The sequence below is a fragment of the Ornithodoros turicata genome, chromosome 1, assembly GCF_037126465.1.
Source record: "Ornithodoros turicata isolate Travis chromosome 1, ASM3712646v1, whole genome shotgun sequence".
NCBI lineage: Eukaryota > Metazoa > Arthropoda > Arachnida > Ixodida > Argasidae > Ornithodoros > Ornithodoros turicata.
In genome coordinates, this window is record NC_088201.1 from 105,741,263 (window position 1) to 105,759,479 (window position 18,217).

An 18,217-nucleotide genomic window follows, 5' to 3' on the forward strand; every position below is an offset into this window, starting at 1 on the left:
AAGCTCCCCTCGCATCTTTCATGCCAAAGGTTTCCACGAGCTCCTCAGCATACTTTGTTTGGTCCAGGATCAGACTTCCGTCTTCATTTCTTCTGATTCTCATAGATAGTATGTGGCTCGCTTCACCAAGGTCCTCTACTTCGAATGCACTTCGCAGTTTCTGCTTAAAGTCCTCAATTTTCCTTTCCGTCTTCGCTAGGATGAGTATGTCGTCCACATACACACCTATAATGAGGTCTTCACAAAGGTAAACGCAGGGATCTGCTTTTGACCTTGTCATGCCTTCGTTCTTTAGGAGTTCGTCCAATCTTACGTTCCACTCCCTCCCTGATTGACGGAGTCCATAAAGACTTTTCTTTAACAGGCAAACGTTGTCCTGGTCTTCTTTACACAAGATAGTGGGTTGCTCCATATATATGGTTTCCTTTAGAATTCCGTTCAGGTATGCTGCTGTAATGTCAACCTGATGTATTTTCCAATCTCTCTCAATTGCAACCTCAAGGAGTATCCGTATTGACTTCATCTTTATAACGGGTGAATAAGTTTCGTTGAAATCAATTCCTTGGTCTTGAGAATAGCTACAATCGACAACTCGTGCTTTGTACCGTTGTAGATTTCCGTTCTCGTCATATTTCTTTCGAAATATCCACTTGCATTTGACAACTCCTTGATCGCGCGGTCTTGGGACAATTTCCCACGTACCGTTCCTCTTTAGATTTCCCAGTTCTTCATCTATGGCCTCCTGCCAATAATTGCCATCAGGCATCGGCAGTGCTTCTTCCAGAGTGATAGGATCGGGGATAGCGTCGGCTTGTTTGACCGTGTAACAGTAGTTTGGTCGTGGTTTGTTCGCTAGTCGTTGAGATCGTCTCGGTAGCTGTTCTACTTCGTCCTCCACGAGCGCAGCTTTCGTCCTAATCGACCACGCATGGTAGTTCTCTGAATTCAGTTTCGTGATCTTGAATTCATCGCTGAAAGCCATGACTGCTGAATCGTCCCTGGTATGACTGTCGCCCCGTCTCGGTATTCGTCGCTCAGAATCGCTTTGTCGTCCCAGGCACTACTCCTGTGTTCCTCGCGTCTGGCTTCGCTAACGTCGTTTCGGGCGCTATCTTCACTGGCGTCCTAGACTGTCCTCTTCACTTGCGTCCTGAACTGTCGTCTTCACTTGCGTCCTGGACTGTCGTCTTCACTTGCGTCCTGGGCCCATAACCTGTTAGCGCTGCGCAGGTATGAGTAGACAGAGGCCACAGCAAGAGTCGAACAAGGAACGACTTTACTTGTGAATAGAAAAGGGAAAAAGTGAAGGAAAAACGTGTTACGCGAGACACAGTGTGCGCAAGATGAAAGTGAACCAACACGTGAGCATACGTCAGACGAACACGAAAACGAAACTAGACAACACATTGTGTAAATATATCTAACATTTCAAACACGTCTAGTGTCATTTACTTGTTTCTTTAATGGCTTTTTTCCCTCATTATAATTTGCTGGCTTGCACTGTGGCATTGAGGAATGCTCAGTCACCCTCCCAGGTGTATATCGCTCGCTGAGTGACCCCTGGTTTGCCAATTCCGAACGATGCGCAGCTACCCAGAGCTGACGAGGCGCAAACAAGGCGAAACACGTGTCCTCTGGTGCTGTCGCATCGTTCCATCAGTATCTGTTTCACTGCGTGCAGCCATAGAAGCCATCTTAATCTGTAATTTTGAATTTCAAACACGTCTAGTGTCATGTACTTGTTTCTTTAATGGCTTTTTCCCTCATTATAATTTGCTGGCTTGCGCTGTGGCATTGAGGAATGCTGAGTCACCCTCCCAGGTGTATATCGCTCGCTGAGTAACCCCTGATTTGCCAATTCCGAACGATGCGCAGCTACCCAGAGCTGACGAGCCGCAAACACTGCGAAACACGTGTATTCTGGTGCTGTCGCATCGTTCCATGAGTATCTGTTTCTCTGTGTGCAGCCATAGAAGCCATCTTAATCTGTAATTTTGAATTTCAAACACGTCTAGTGTCATTTACTTGTTTCTTTCATGTCTTTTTTCCCTCATTATAATTTACTGGCTTGCACTGTGGCATTGAGGAATGCTCAGTCACCCTCCCAGGTGTATATCGCTCGCTGAGTGACCCCTGGTTTGCCAATTCCGAGCAATGCGCAGCTACTCAGAGCTGACGAGCCGCAAACACGGCGAAACACGTGTCCTCTGGTGCTGTCGAATCGTTCCATGAGTATCTGTATCTCTGCGTGCAGCCATAGAAGCCAGCTTAATCTGTAATTTTGAATTTCAAACACGTCTAGTGTCATATACTTGTTTCTTTAATGGCTTTTCCCCTCATTATAATTTACTGGCTTGCACTGTGGCATTGAGGAATGCCCAGTCACCCTCCCAGGTGTATATCGCTCGCTGAGTGACCCCTGGTTTGCTAATTCCGAACGATGCGCAGCTACCCAGAGCTGACGAGGCGCAAACAAGGCGAAACACGTGTCCTCTGGTGCTGTCGCATCGTTCCATGAGTATCTGTTTCTCTGCGTGCAGCCATAGAAGCCATCTTAATCTGTAATTTTGAATTTCAAACACGCCTAGTGTCATTTACTTGTTTCTTTAATGGCTTTTTTTCCTCATTATAATTTACTGCCTTGCACTGTGGCATTGAGGAATGCTCAGTCACCCTCCCAGGTGTATATCGCTCGCTGAGTGACCCCTGGTTTGCCAATTCCGAACGATGCGCAGCTACCCAGAGCTGATGATCCGCAAAGACGGCGAAACACGTGACCTCTGGTGCTGTCGCATCGTTCCATGAGTATCTGTTTCTCTGCGTGCAGCCATAGAAGCCATCGTAATCTGTAATTTTGAATTTCAAACACGCCTAGTGTCATTTACTTGTTTCTTTAATGGCTTTTTTTCCTCATTATAATTTACTGCCTTGCACTGTGGCATTGAGGAATGCTCAGTCACCCTCCCAGGTGTATATCGCTCGCTGAGTGACCCCTGGTTTGCCAATTCCGAACGATGCGCAGCTACCCAGAGCTGATGATCCGCAAAGACGGCGAAACACGTGACCTCTGGTGCTGTCGCATCGTTTCATGAGTATCTGTTTGTCTGCGTGCAGCCATAGAAGCCATCGTAATCTGTAATTTTGAATTTCAAACACGTCTAGTGTCATTTACTTGTTTCTTTAATGGCTTTTTCCCTCATTATAATTTGCTGGCTTGCACTGTGGCGTTGAGGAATGCTCAGTCACCCTCCCAGGTGTATATCGCTCGCTGAGTAACCCCTGATTTGCCAATTCCGAACGATGCGCAGCTACCCAGAGCTGACGAGCCGCAAACACTGCGAAACACGTGTATTCTGGTGCTGTCGCATCGTTCCATGAGTATCTGTTTCTCTGCGTGCAGCCATAGAAGCCATCTTAATCTGTAATTTTGAATTTCAAACACGTCAAGTGTCATTTACTTGTTTCTTTAATGTCTTTTTTCCCTCATTATAATTTGCTGGCTTGCACTGTGGCGTTGAGGAACGCTCAGTCACCCTCCCAGGTGTATATCGCTCGCTGAGTAACCCCTGATTTGCCAATTCCGAACGATGCGCAGCTACCCAGAGCTGACGAGCCGCAAACACTGCGAAACACGTGTATTCTGGTGCTGTCGCATCGTTCCATGAGTATCTGTTTCTCTGCGTGCAGCCATAGAAGCCATCTTAATCTGTAATTTTGAATTTCAAACACGTCTAGTGTCATTTACTTGTTTCTTTAATGGCTTTTTCCCTCATTATAATTTACTGGCTTGCACTGTGGCATTGAGGAATGCTCAGTCACCCTCCCAGGTGTATATCGCTCGCTGAGTGACCCCTGGTTTGCCAATTCCGAACGATGCGCAGCTACCCAGAGCTGACGAGGCGCAAACAAGGCGAAACACGTGTCCTCTGGTGCTGTCGCATCGTTCCATGAGTATCTGTTTCTCTGCGTGCAGCCATAGAAGCCATCTTAATCTGTAATTTTGAATTTCAAACACGCCTAGTGTCGTTTACTTGTTTCTTTAATGGCTTTTTTCCCTCATTATAATTTACTGGCTTGCACTGTGGCATTGAGGAATGCTCAGTCACCCTCCCAGGTGTATATCGCTCGCTGAGTGACCCCTGGTTTGCCAATTCCGAACGATGCGCAGCTACCCAGAGCTGACGAGGCGCAAACAAGGCGGAACACGTGTCCTCTGGTGCTGTCGCATCGTTCCATGAGTATCTGTTTCTCTGCGTGCAGCCATAGAAGCCATCTTAATCTGTAATTTTGAATTTCAAACACGCCTAGTGTCGTTTACTTGTTTCTTTAATGGCTTTTTCCCTCACTATAATTTACTGGCTTGCACTGTGGCATTGAGGAATGCTCAGTCACCCTCCCAGGTGTATATCGCTCGCTGAGTGACCCCTGGTTTGCCAATTCCGAACGATGCGCAGCTACCCAGAGCTGACGAGCCGCAAACACTGCGAAACACGTGTATTCTGGTGCTGTCGCATCGTTCCATGAGTATCTGTTTCTCTGCGTGCAGCCATAGAAGTCATCTTAATCTGTAATTTTGAATTTCAAACACGTCAAGTGTCATTTACTTGTTTCTTTAATGGCTTTTTCCCTCATTATAATTTACTGGCTTGCACTGTGGCATTGAGGAATGCTCAGTCACGCTCCCAGGTGTATATCGCTCGCTGAGTGACCCCTGGTTTGCCAATTCCGAACGATGCGCAGCTACCCAGAGCTGACGAGGCACAAACAAGGCGAAACACGTGTCCTCTGGTGCTGTCGCATCGTTCCATGAGTATCTGTTTCTCTGCGTGCAGCCATAGAAGCCATCTTAATCTGTAATTTTGAATTTCAAACACGTCTAGTGTCATTTACTTGTTTCTTTAATGGTTTTTCCCCCATTATAATTTGCTGGCTTGCACTGTGGCATTGAGGAATGCTCAGTCACCCTCCCAGGTGTATATCGCTCGCTGAGTGACCCCTGGTTTGCCCATTCCGAACGATGCGCAGCTACCCAGAGCTGACGAGGCCCAAACACGGCGAAACACGTGTCCTCTGGTGCTGTCGCATCGTTCCATGAGTATCTGTTCCTCTGCGTGCAGCCATAGAAGCCATCTTAATCTGTAATTTTGAATTTCAAACACGTCTAGTGTCATTTACTTGTTTCTTTAATGACTTTTTCCCTCATTATAATTTGCTGGCTTGCGCTGTGGCATTGAGGAATGCTGAGTCACCCTCCCAGGTGTATATGGCTCGCTGAGTAACCCCTGATTTGCCAATTCCGAACGATGCGCAGCTACCCAGAGATGACGAACCGTAAACACTGCGAAACACGTGTATTCTGGTGCTGTCGCATCGTTCCATGAGTATCTGTTTCTCTGCGTGCAGCCATAGAAGCCATCTTAATCTGTAATTTTGAATTTCAAACACGTCTAGTGTCATTTACTTGTTTCTTTAATGTCTTTTTTCCCTCATTATAATTTACTGGCTTGCACTGTGGCATTGAGGAATGCTCAGTCGCCCTCCCAGGTGTATATCGCTCGCTGAGTGACCCCTGGTTTGCCAATTCCGAACGATGCGCAGCTACCCAGAGCTGACGTAGCCGCAAACACGGCGAAACACGTGTCCTCTGGTGCTGTCGCATCGTTCCATGAGTATCTGTTTCTCTGCGTGCAGCCATAGAAGCCATCTTAATCTGTTTTTTTTTATTTCAAACACGTCTAGTGTCATTTACTTGTTTCTTTAATGGCTTTTTTCCCTCATTATAATTTACTGGCTTGCACTGTGGCATTGAGGAATGCTCAGTCACGCTCCCAGGTGTATATCGCTCGCTGAGTGACCCCTGGTTTGCCAATTCCGAACGATGCGCAGCTACCCAGAGCTGACGAGGCACAAACAAGGCGAAACACGTGTCCTCTGGTGCTGTCGCATCGTTCCATGAGTATCTGTTTCTCTGCGTGCAGCCATAGAAGCCATCTTAATCTGTAATTTTGAATTTCAAACACGTCTAGTGTCATTTACTTGTTTCTTTAATGTCTTTTTTCCCTCATTATAATTTACTGGCTTGCACTGTGGCATTGAGGAATGCTCAGTCGCCCTCCCAGGTGTATATCGCTCGCTGAGTGACCCCTGGTGTGCCAATTCCGAACGATGCGCAGCTACCCAGAGCTGACGTAGCCGCAAACACGGCGAAACACGTGTCCTCTGGTGCTGTCGCATCGTTCCATGAGTATCTGTTTCTCTGCGTGCAGCCATAGAAGCCATCTTAATCTGTTTTTTTTATTTCAAACACGTCTAGTGTCATTTACTTGTTTCTTTAATGGCTTTTTTCCCTCATTATAATTTACTGGCTTGCACTGTGGCATTGAGGAATGCTCAGTCACCCTCCAGGTGTATATCGCTCGTTGAGTGACATCCGGTTTGCCGATTCAAAACCATGCGCAGCTACCCAGTGCTGACGAGCCGCAAACACTGCGAAACACGTGTATTCTGGTGCTGTCGCATCGTTCCATGAGTATCTGTTTCTCTGCGTGCAGCCATAGAAGCCATCTTAATCTGTAATATTGAATTTCAAACACGTCTAGTGTCATTCACTTGTTTCTTTGATGGCTTTTTTTCCTCATTATATATATATATATATATACATATATATTAGAAACTTAGGAGGGCGGTTGACCACGAGAATGAAATAAGCAGGAAAAATCAGAAGACGTCTTGTGATTTTTCCTGCTTATATATATGTAAACAGGGTGTCCCAGCTAAGTGTAAACAGATTTTTTTTAAATATATATAACACTTTTTCCAAGATGAAATCAATTGCTATATAGCATATGCTGAAGGGCACTCCCTAGGAGGGCATTAGCGAAGTCCAAAGGCAATTTCTTAATTAACTTTCATTAATTAACTTGTTAATTATAAAAGCTACAAAGTTGTCCCAATGAGAACATCTGTTCCTTTCGGTCACCTGATATCGTAGCCGTTTCCAGAACAAAAATCCGTTCGATAGATCGCCCGCAAAAAATTCGTGAAGGAACGCCATTTTTTTTCTTTATTTTGTTCATTGCGCCTCTTAGAAGACGCGTCTTTCCTTCATCCCCAATGTGAGAGGGAGAAAGAGCACACTATCGCCTCTCGCGTCCTTGAAAAAGATTAAAAGGAAACAGAACATGCAACCCAAGATAAGGTCAGTTCTGATAGAGTCACCCGATACATTTGTTTTTGTTTTGTTGCCGCAAGTTAAAGCTCATCTTCGATGCATGAGGCGGCCACTGTGCTCTTTCCCCCTCTCACGTTGGGGATGAAGGAAATACGCGTCTGCGAAGATGCGCAATGAACAAAATAAAGAAAGAAATGGCGTTCCTTCACAATTTTTTTGCGGGCGATCTATGGAACGGATTTTTGTTCTGAAAACGGCTACGATATCAGGTGACCGAAAGGAACAGACGTTCTCATTGGGACAACTTTGTAGCTTTTATAATTAACAAGTTAATTCATGAAAGTTAATTAAGACATTGCCTTTGGACTTCGCTAATGCCCTCCTAGGGAATGCCCTTCAGCATATGCTATATTGCAATTGATTTCATCTTGGAAAAAGTGTTATACTATAGATATATATATATGTGTGATACAGATATCTATATGTGTAAGTGTGTATACACTTAGCTGGAACACCCTGTATATATATATATATATATATATATATATAGTCAGGAATGAGACACGATAAAAGGGCGATGGGAAAACACAGAACAAGCGTTCTAAGTATCACTAAGCTGCGAAACAAGATCCCAACAGCTGGCATGGGCGTCATCCTGCTACGCTTACTCAAAAATGCCTTAGAAAAAGAATAATTATACCTCTTATGCATGCCATGTGCTTTGGCTGCTACGGTGCTCTTCTTGTCTCTACGATCATTCCTAATGCACATTTAGCAGGTTTTAGCAAGCGACCAGAAAAAAAAAGCAGAAGAAGGAAACGATAGAGAAGAGATGTATCTTCTGTATCGGCGTTATTTTCCTCTGCTTGGTGTCTATGGACACGAAACGGAGTGGAAGACAGCATTCCTGTTTGTCGATTCACGTGGTAATGGATAAGGAATAAAGTGACGGTCAACGGAAACACGCAAGCTTAAGGCCGATCGGACCATACTGCACTCGGCAAAATATTGCACGCCTACGACATGCTACAACGAAGAAAATTATTCGATATTAAGTCGATTTCAATAGCACTGAGGTGCACTCTTGGCAAAATGAAAATATATTGACAAATATTAAATTATATCAGCCACTGCCCCTCAGCATGTTGGGTAGGCATGCAGTTAGATGCGCTGTTACAGCAAATTGCGGAATGTAAATAAATAAGAAGACACCTGTAGGTATAGGCCTCATGCTATTTTGCCTCAGGTAACCTAACTGTATTGGCATTACATTAAACGACCAAAGACAAATAGATTGATTTGATTAAATATAATGCCCTGTTGGAACAGCTTGCGTTTAGCTAAGCGCTACCGAATAAAAATGCATAATTTTCTTTCCGATTTACGATCCAGAACGTCATGACTTTCTGTAAAGCGTTTAAATGACGTATTCCAGTAGTTGGGTTTGAACTCACCTCTTTCTTGACACTCCGTGGTATTACACATTTTGCGCTCAGGCATGTTCACTGAAATAACAACGAATCAAACTATTTGAAGAGTTTGTGCTGCACGCTCCTATCGGCGAATGAATATATCAGCAACACACGTGGAGTTCGTAGTGCGAATTCAGCGATGAGTTGCATACAAATTGTGCGCGTTTATTTACCAACAGTCGGTTAATAAACACGAAATTTATGTTCAGCCATGAAGCTTCGGCTTATTTTTCTTGTACTGGCTTTCTGACCGCAGCTCCAGCCTATGTTGCTAACATGTGGTAGACGAATACGTCACCCCAACACAGTGTCATACTGTGTCACTATTTTTGTTTGAATGAGTTGGAGCACTTCAGTATCATTTTAGGGCTGCATACCGTCTTGACTGGCAGTGACAGCTGGATCTCACAGGTAACATAGATCCGAGTGATTTAGGTTGAGGAAACGGTGTTGAAACACCTCTTTAACAAGACACTTCCAATGGTTTTGCACGTCATTCCCTTTGCAGCTCTTTGTTGAGGCTTTTGGCGAGTGAACGTTGAAATGTTGGGAGACATGCTTTTAACAAAATGGTCCACAGAGTCGTCGTGCTTTAAATGTGTTAGTGTCGTTTTTGCAGTGAATTCGGGACTTCAGTTATCACTGCGTTTGTGTGGTGATCGCCAATAGACACCTGGATTAACCGACCAAGTTCGTTTGGACTAGAATGCTACGAGTTTTATGGGTGTGTTGTGTGTATGTGGATAATAAATGTATTTTGCGTGTCGCATTCGAATATATCTGATGAAATGTTTATCTGCAGCCGGGATGGGGGAGTACAAGCGTCAAGCGGTCTTCATCCTCATAATCCCGCTGAAGAGCTCGCTACGTGACATTCGACTTTCTCTTTCCCCGCCTTTAAGCAATTAATAGACGCTTTTTCGACTAACAGTGTACTTCCCTGTACTGTGCGCAGAACCCCAGACAGGGCGAAACTGCCCTCTTCAGTAGACGTACTGACACGTTTGCTAAATAAACATATATATCGTAGAACGTGAAGAAAAAACAATGTACAAGTTTCCGGCGATGCAGAATCAAAAATAACAAAGACGGCTAAGAGCATCAACTGTTTACTATATACATAAAAACAAGACTTTCGTGCAGTAGGCTGCACTTCTTCAGGTTTAAGGACCTGTTACAAGTGGTGAAGCATATATCAAAAACCAAATCACATGGTACAAGAGAAAAGGGTAAGGGTGAAGAGAACTACAAACGCAATACAAATATCAACAAAAATTAAAAACAAAAATGAAAAACAAAACGCAATCAATAGGAGGTGGCTGGACAAGGTCAGACAGACATACAGACGAGTCGGAGTTGTACGTGGAGGAAACCAATGAACATCACATGAATAGGCACAGCAGCCAGTTGGCACAAAGAGCTTTAGAATGCGTACGGGGAATTAGGGCTCAAGAGCGAAGGATTGAGGACACACAGCACCTTGAGGGCTAAGAGCTTCCAGACTCTGGGAAAGTAACGCGGAGTTGGTGTCTTACTGATTGTGTATCATCGTGTATGATGTGAAAAATGGCAGACAAGTGATAATACAATAAATAGACTCATAGTATAAAGGACTGTAATGGGCCGCCGTACACGTTGATGCCGTGCGGCTGTAACGTTGCAAATTTCGAAATGAAAAAGGATTCTCGATTTTTGCGTTTGATGTCATTGGCGTACCCGGATTCTAAAATGGTGATAAGTATATGCGTATGCAGATCATGTCCCGGAAGATTAAAATGTAGCGATACAGGCGATTGACGTTTATTATCAATATCTGATTTATGGCCATAAAATCTTTCAGGGATGGTGTTACGTGTTTCGCCTATATATTGTTTATTGCACAATTTGCATGTAATGAGATAGCATACATTGAATGAGTTACAGTGACGAGACTGCCGAATAGAGAAAACGAAACAATTAACAGTGCTACAGGTGGAGGTACATGTTTCAATAAATAAGCAAGTTTGGCAGCGGTTGCTGTTCCAAGGAGCGCAACCGGGACTCTGTTGATTATTGCGGGAGGAAGTGAGTAAGTCACGTATGTTACGTGCTCTCCGAAATGTAATAGCCGGATCATTAGGCAAAATGTCTTTGAGATATTCATCGGCGTGGAGTATGTTTAAATGGCGTTTGAACACAGATCCTACATTACGGAGTGCGCGGTTGTAAGGTGTAATGAAAGTGCATTTATTATGACTTTGTGCCTTATTGGATTCACGAGAAAGCAACCTTTCCCTGTCTAGGGAGGTGGTTCTGGCTAGGGTATTGTCGATGAGTTCGTCGGGATATCTGCGCTCCTTGAAGTCATTGCACATGTCCTTTGCATGCTTCAAAAAATCTTGTGTATTGGAACATATGCGTTTTAAACGTGTGAGTTGTCCAAATGGAATGTTTCGCTTTTGGATATTAGGGTGATGGCTGTTGAAATGAAGGTACTGCCGTTTGTCAGTTGGCTTCTTATAGAGATCTGTGACGAGTTTACCCGACTAGAGAGAAACAGTGACGTCTAGAAAGCTGATTGAAGTTCGAGAGTAGTTGCACGTGAATTTGATGGAATTGTGCCGTGAGTTAAAATGATCAAAAAATGAGAGTAGAGAGGTTTCGTCAGCTGTCCAGATGGCAAAAATAACATCAATGTATCGCAGGAATACTAATGGTGTCACTGGAAAAGACTCTAAGGCTCTTTGATCAAAAAGCCCCATGAAGAGGTTTGCGTAATTGGGTAAGACACGGGAACCCATCGCTGCGCCCTGAACTTGGACATAATGTTTGTCATTAAAAACAAAGTTGTTGTACTGCAAGACTAACTCAAGAAGACAGATAATGGTTTTAGTTTGAAGAAGATCAGACGGAAAGGAGGAAAGAAAAAGCTCTACAGCGTTGACACCTTCATCATGGGGAATATTTGTATATAAGGACGTCACATCCATAGTTACCAGTATAGCGTTGTTGAGGTTAGGAGAAATGTTATTAATGGAATTTATTTGGGCAAGGAAGTCGTTAGTGTCCTTTACATAAGAGGGAAGTTGTGGAGGAATATGCTTGATGCAGTGATCTAAGACGAGGGATATTTTCTCAGTTGGTGTATTAACACCCGAAATTATAGGCCTGCCTGGGTGGTTACTTTTACTTTACTTTACAACGATATCCGGGCTAAAGTAATCGTTTACCTCAGTCGGTGCTCTCACGCGTCAAGCACCATGGGACAGCTGGTCGCACGGGCGCGACCTTCCTTTTCTATTCTTTCTTCCTACCTCTATTTATCTATCAGTATCATCATTCTGATCGTCATCATCATCGTCACTTTTATGTTACAGCCTCGCCATGTTTGTTGATGCATCCTGCGTTTACGCGCCCGTTTGAAATTGATTCTTGTGCCTGGCTGGAATGACCGCTTAAAAACCGGTGCATTATGTTAAAAAAATATGTGCATGCATTATGATACAGGATTTACACCGCGTATGTGTACCCCAATTACTCTAGGATAAAATTGGCAATTACACTAGGCAATTACTATAGGATTTATACTGCGAGAGCTGTTGCCACGATCACTGTCAACGTAACCTGATCGGTCTGCTGATTAATTTTACGCGCTGGTTCTTTAACATGCCAGCCAACTCAGCACCCGGCACACCATGCCCAAAGATCGTTGAAGAAAACAACGTGTCCCAAAATGTTGTACTATCCCACTGTACACTCTCAGAAACGAACCGGATAAATTTACGCTTACATCCAATTTTACCCTTACTAAGCGTAAATTTTGACGAAACGGCTGACGCTGTATGCGTCAAGTTGTGTTTTATTCATGGTACCCGTCAACGTGTCTGCTGTAAGCGTAAAGGTCGGAGTGTTATGCGTAAATGGCACGGGGACCCCGATTTACTGTTATATTCTGACGCATAAGATTTCTCTTTGACGGATAAACTGAGGCTTTGCGTCGCAATATCAGTCCTTTACGGCTCGCAATATCAGTCCTTTACGGCTATATTGACGCATATTGTTCTTCAAATGTTATACGGGCCCTGCTTTCTGAGAGCGCGTGCACGCATGTGGTGTCGTGTGCAAACTGCCAAGAGTTTGCTGGGATAACCGACCACTCTCTTGGCGTCTAGCGTCTCGTGGCCTCAATCATGCATGGTCCAACACCAATGTAAGAGCCACCTTTTGAGCTCGGTGTCTTGAGTTAACTAAATTTTACCCACTTATTTCATGTCAAACGTATGGCGGGAAGAAACGGCATCGAACGAGATAACTTCGCACGAACTAGTCGGCCAAGCACGCCGTCGGCCAGGAACCCTGATGGAAACTGTCTCATTCCAAACCCTATGAAAATCTCATTGAACCTATTGGATATCATGTACACAAATCTCATTCAGTGACTGCGAAAATTATCATCCCCAATAGATAATTTGGGACAAATATTACACTGAAAATGGTGCCATATTCAACGAGTCTTAATGATAAATCACAGTAAGTGTTAATGAGAGGTAACGAGAAGTGGTGGCTTCAAACCCATTGAATGTCCCCGTCTTGTCTCATTGAACCAATGAGCCCTAGCAGGATATTTCTCATTGGAATGGTTCTCCATTTTGATTCGCCAGTAGGTTTTTTGTGGTACAGTCACATTAGATGTCAACGATGAAAGATGAAAGTCACTGAAAAGGTTAGCCAGCTGTAGGGATCGAACCCACATCTTCTGGATTGCCGGTCCAGGGCCGGTCCTACAGAGGCTTTGTTTGTATCTGTCCCTTCTATGTCGTTCCAGCCTCAGAACATCAGTTTATCTCTTGTAAATTAGATGTGTAGAGCTTTCCAATGAGTGTAAATGAATTCCCACAAAAAAGAATTAGACTCAATGCGACTTGTATGATTTACTGGATCAATGCACTACATATTGTATTCTATCACAGCACATATTCCAGCTTGGGTGTAATATTCTCAGTTGCACTGTGCCTTCACAGATGCGCAATGTTTGGCTAGTAATACTGTCGTGCATCCGACAGTGAGAAATGGAAAATCTAAAAGATGTAATTAACATCTAGCAGTAGCTGAAGGCTCAACCTCCTTCACCCCTGCTCCTTTTCCGGGGAGCACCTCATGAAGCGCCAAAATGCAGTGTAAACCGAACACTAGAGAAGAGGTTGCCAGAAGTCACTGTACAGAAGTAAGAGGCAAACAAATTTGACGGTAACTTGGACGGAGCAAAGTATGAAGGATTATTCCGGCAGGGTCAGGTCTTGTCATTACCTGACAACATATCTGATACATTTAATACCGATGGGGCACAATTATTTAAATCAGCAAAATAGCAAATAGCAAAAATCAGCTTGGCCAATTCACGTGAGGATAAATGAGCTGCCGCAAACTGTGAAGCAGAAGCACATGCTTTTAACTGTGGTAAAAGAGGGCCGCACATGAACCCCCCCCCCCATGCAAAACAATGTCGGGTTTCACGGGTACTGCGGGTGTAGTTGAGGCTACCATGAAAGAGAATAGCATGCCTCAGCCATGGACCCTATCACCACTAACACCCCAAGAGAACTGACTGATGTAGCAGTCACCAAACGACAACCTCTAGTGTCTGCGGATCTAAAGGACAAGCCGCACTAATAAACATGCCACATTTTAAAATTATGCCTGGATTTGTTCCTGATTACATGCATACGGGGTTGTTGGGCGTTGTATGGACTGTCACCGGTACGTGGCTGTCTGAAGCCAAAGAAGCATTCTGCAAGGTGTTTATTTTTATTCGTCACATGAATTTTGTTAAAAAACCAGCAGAGCAAAACAGATGCCGTTTGCAGTAGTGTAATAGTAGTGTAGTAGTAGTAGTAGTAGTGTAGTAGTGTAAAGTGCAGTAGTGCCGATGCAGTTGAGTAATATGGACAGGTGAACATTCTCTGGAAGAAAGTATGTAACTACAAGATCGCCATTTACCTAATATTGATTAATTAAATCTTTAATTACGGGATCTCGCGTAAAAGCGAGAAAACAAAGGAATGTATTCCTCGTTGAAAGACATTCCATGTGTAAAAAAGCGTTAAAAGCGCACCTGTGTTGAAATGTTCAGCGCTGATTTGCGCTATGCAAATGAGCCGATACAAGAAATACGCGCTTTGCAAGCGCAGAAATGACGCGACCTTCGCCTTATCCGTGTCGAAGAGCGTTCTGTCTGGCCAACAGATTAGCTCCAACATCAATCAGCTTCATCGCCCCAAATCACATGGCCCTCTCACGCGGGTTGCATGTCACTCTTTCTGTGCCAGAAAAGTGCTTAGTTCATATTTCGGCTGATTTGCATAGCGAAGTTCAGGGATGGATATTTCAATGCACATGCGCGTTATTGTGTTTTTTGTAAACATTTTGTGTAAACATGAAATTGCTTTCGACGACGAATACATCCCGTTCTGTTATTTCGCCTTTGCGCGAACTCCCCTAATTAAAGAGTTAATGAATGCTAGGTAATTAGTGACCATAGGCATTAGTTGCATGATTTTCTTCGAGCGAATGTTCGCCTGGCCATATAACTCAACTGGAAAAACGGCCTCTATTTCGCTCTACTAGTTTTTAATAAAAATCTATAGCGAATAAAAACAAACACCCTCTATGTTTGCAAGAAACAAACAATAATCAACAGTAGCAGAGGAATAATGACTCCACCAAGCACTTTATCGAAACCAGTAAATATCGCTTTTGGAAGGCCTCAGATTGGAAAGGTTGGTTACTTTTCTGCGTTCTCCCATGTAGATAGGGTATCCTTACTGAAAACTTACTTCATATCGCGTTGAGGCAACTTATTCAAGAAAACAACAACAACAACAATAAATGATGACGATGAGATGGGGTGTTTCACCGTGGTTGTGCGGTACCCTACCCCCACGGGAACATTATGTGAAGATGATGAAGGAAGGATGAAAACACAAGAAAGAACTAAAGCGTCTGAAGCAATCCAGTGGACGACAGGAAGTCCATCAACAGGTGAAGAACCCGACGATGGAGCACAGGATCTTCATAGGGGCCAATGAGTGCAGCTAAGGTGAGCGGCCTTTTGCTGATGCGGGCAAGCTCACCACACAATGTCCGCCTTTGCGGGGAGTAGAGTGAGCATTCCATAAGAATGTGCTGGGCGGTCGCTACGACACCGCAGGTGGAACAGAGGTCCGTGTCACAGCATCGGATCCAAATCTGTCGTTTTCTTTCCCTGCCCGTCTCCTCAGCCGTTTTACCTCCCTCCTGCGTAGACTCCGGCTCAATGTTGCTTTCACCCCGCAATCCAAGTGTATGATCTGATTCAAGATAAAAAAATGTTGCACGAGGAAGGAGAAAAGGCTGAAATATGCTAGAAAATTATCAAGTGACAATGAGCAATAAATTGGAAGATTTAGTGTAAGCATGTGAGACAATCTGCCTGCAAATGAAGACACTGTTTATGCAAACTCGTTTAAGAGAAAGAGAGGAAGGTGCATGGAGAAGGAAACTAAAACAGTGAAAACACCCCTCTACTTCATTAATTTCTGATCCAAGTGCAGAAAGTTGGATTGGATTGGATTGGATTGGAAAAGAAAGAAAAATATGGAGAGGTTAGTCCCGACCCAGTCAGAACTGGCTACTCCAAAACGCGTTTGTTGGTAAACAAAAAGAAAGAAAAAGGTCAGCTACGAAAAATAGGACAAACAAACAAGCAACCAAGCAGGATAAAGCATAAAGGGAGACGGGGGAAAGGAAAGGGGAGACGTTCGACGCCGAGAATCACTCACTGCACAATGTCAGATATAGTGCGAACACAATGTCACCGAAGTTTTCACAGAGTGTCCAGCAAGTCCGAAGCGATAAGAAAGTCCACAAGAGCGCGCAATGCCGGCACCTGGTGTTGGGCGGGCCAGCAGCCTAGAACCTTCACAACGGAGAAAGGGCGATTGTCGAGGCGGGCTAGTGCCGCCTCAAGGGAAAGACGAGGCTCTCTGTATCGAGGGCAGGCTTCTATAACATGCTGTGTGTCCTCCAATACCCCGCACTCGGAACAATTCGGTGTGGAAACCTTCCCAAGTTTAAAGAGGAGGCGGCCGGTATATGGCACATTGAGACGTAGCCGGTGAATGATGGAGGTAACGGCCCGGGGGAGCGCTGGGGGCATTAAAAACTGCAGGTCTGGATCCACTTTGTGCAGCAGTGAGTTAACTGGGACGCATCGACGCCAGTGTTCCCCGCTCAGACGTTTCACTACTGCGTTTATCGTGCTCTTTGCATCCCCTCTTGTGAAGTAGACGGGGTGCGTGCGAACGCCACGCGCTAGATGGGCACGCCTGGCAGCCGCATCCGCAGCCTCATTTCCGGGGACACCGCAATGGCCAGGGACCCACTGCAACTGGATGTCATGTCCCCGTGATACGGCAGAAGTGTACACTTCAAGGACGTCATGAACCATTGGAGACAGACATCCCGATCCTGTAGAGTGGAGGAGGACTTGTAAGGCGGCTTTGGAGTCGGTGTAGATGGACCACTGAGCTGGGGATGGAGAGGATGCAATGAAGCCAAGCGCCATACAAATCGCGTGCAGTTCCGCCGCCGCCGCAGACGTGCGGTGTGAGAGTCTTGCACATCCTTCAGCTGACAACTGTGGGATCACATAGGCGCAAGCAGAGCCGGAACGCGTCGTTGATGCGTCGGTGAAAACCTGAATCTTCCCTCTATCGCTGTCAAGTACGGCCAAGGTGAGCTGCCGTAGAACAACCGTCGACGCAGCTTTCTTCGAGGACACTCCAGGTACCTCGACACGGACAGGGGGTGTGGGCAGGGCCCATAGTGGGTCAGGGTGCTTCGGCAGAGATTTGTGCTTGGGGATGATGCTTCGGTGGGCAAGAACGGCTTGGCTGTACCCAGACGCTGGACGACGAATCAAAGCGCGCACTAAGGGGTGTCGATGGTGGCGAGTTGCTAGCCTCATATAGTGGCTAAGAGACTGATCGAGCCTCATGATGGGTACAGGTGGCTCCTTGGCTTCCGCGAAGACTAGAGCAGTTGATGTGGACTTGTGGACGCCGAGGCACGTCTTGATGCTCTTCGCAAGAATGGTCTCCAGCAGTTGCTCAGATGTGGGGCAGAGATGATGCAGTACTGGAAGGTGGTAAGTCAATACCTGACGTACAAGGGACCGGTGAAGACCGAAAAGAGCCCTAGAAGTGAGCCCCCACCGGGTACCACAGAGGTAGCGCAGAACATTCAGTCGGGACTCTGCTCTGTCTTTCAAGCAGCGAACTTCTGCTCTCCACGATAAGCTGCGGTCGAGGATGAGACCAAGGAACCGGTGGTGCGTAACGCGCCTCACTGGGTGCCCACTTATGTAGAGCTGAAGGTTTCTCAAATGGCGGCGTGTGAAAGGCAAAAACACAGTCTTTTCATGGGACAGGTCCATACCTCTCTCTGCCAGGAAGGAGGCTACAATGTCCAGCGCGCTTTGCAGGCGCCGTTGTAGTGCTGGCCACTGCTTTCCAGAAGACCAGATACAAATATCGTCAGCGTACAAGCTAACATTGAC

General features: G+C 45.1%; 1 protein-coding gene across 3 annotated transcripts in view; it reads right to left on the reverse strand.

The window, feature by feature from the left end:
* Positions 1–18,217, reverse strand: part of LOC135378537 (neprilysin-4-like) — a 160,529-nt gene that overhangs the window by 103,914 nt on the left and 38,398 nt on the right. For all 3 annotated transcript variants that reach the window (XM_064611593.1, XM_064611591.1, XM_064611592.1), the window contains exon 3: positions 8,626–8,676. In XM_064611593.1, coding sequence (XP_064467663.1) covers positions 8,626–8,676 — 51 coding nt within the window. The remainder of the gene's footprint in view (positions 1–8,625; positions 8,677–18,217) is intronic.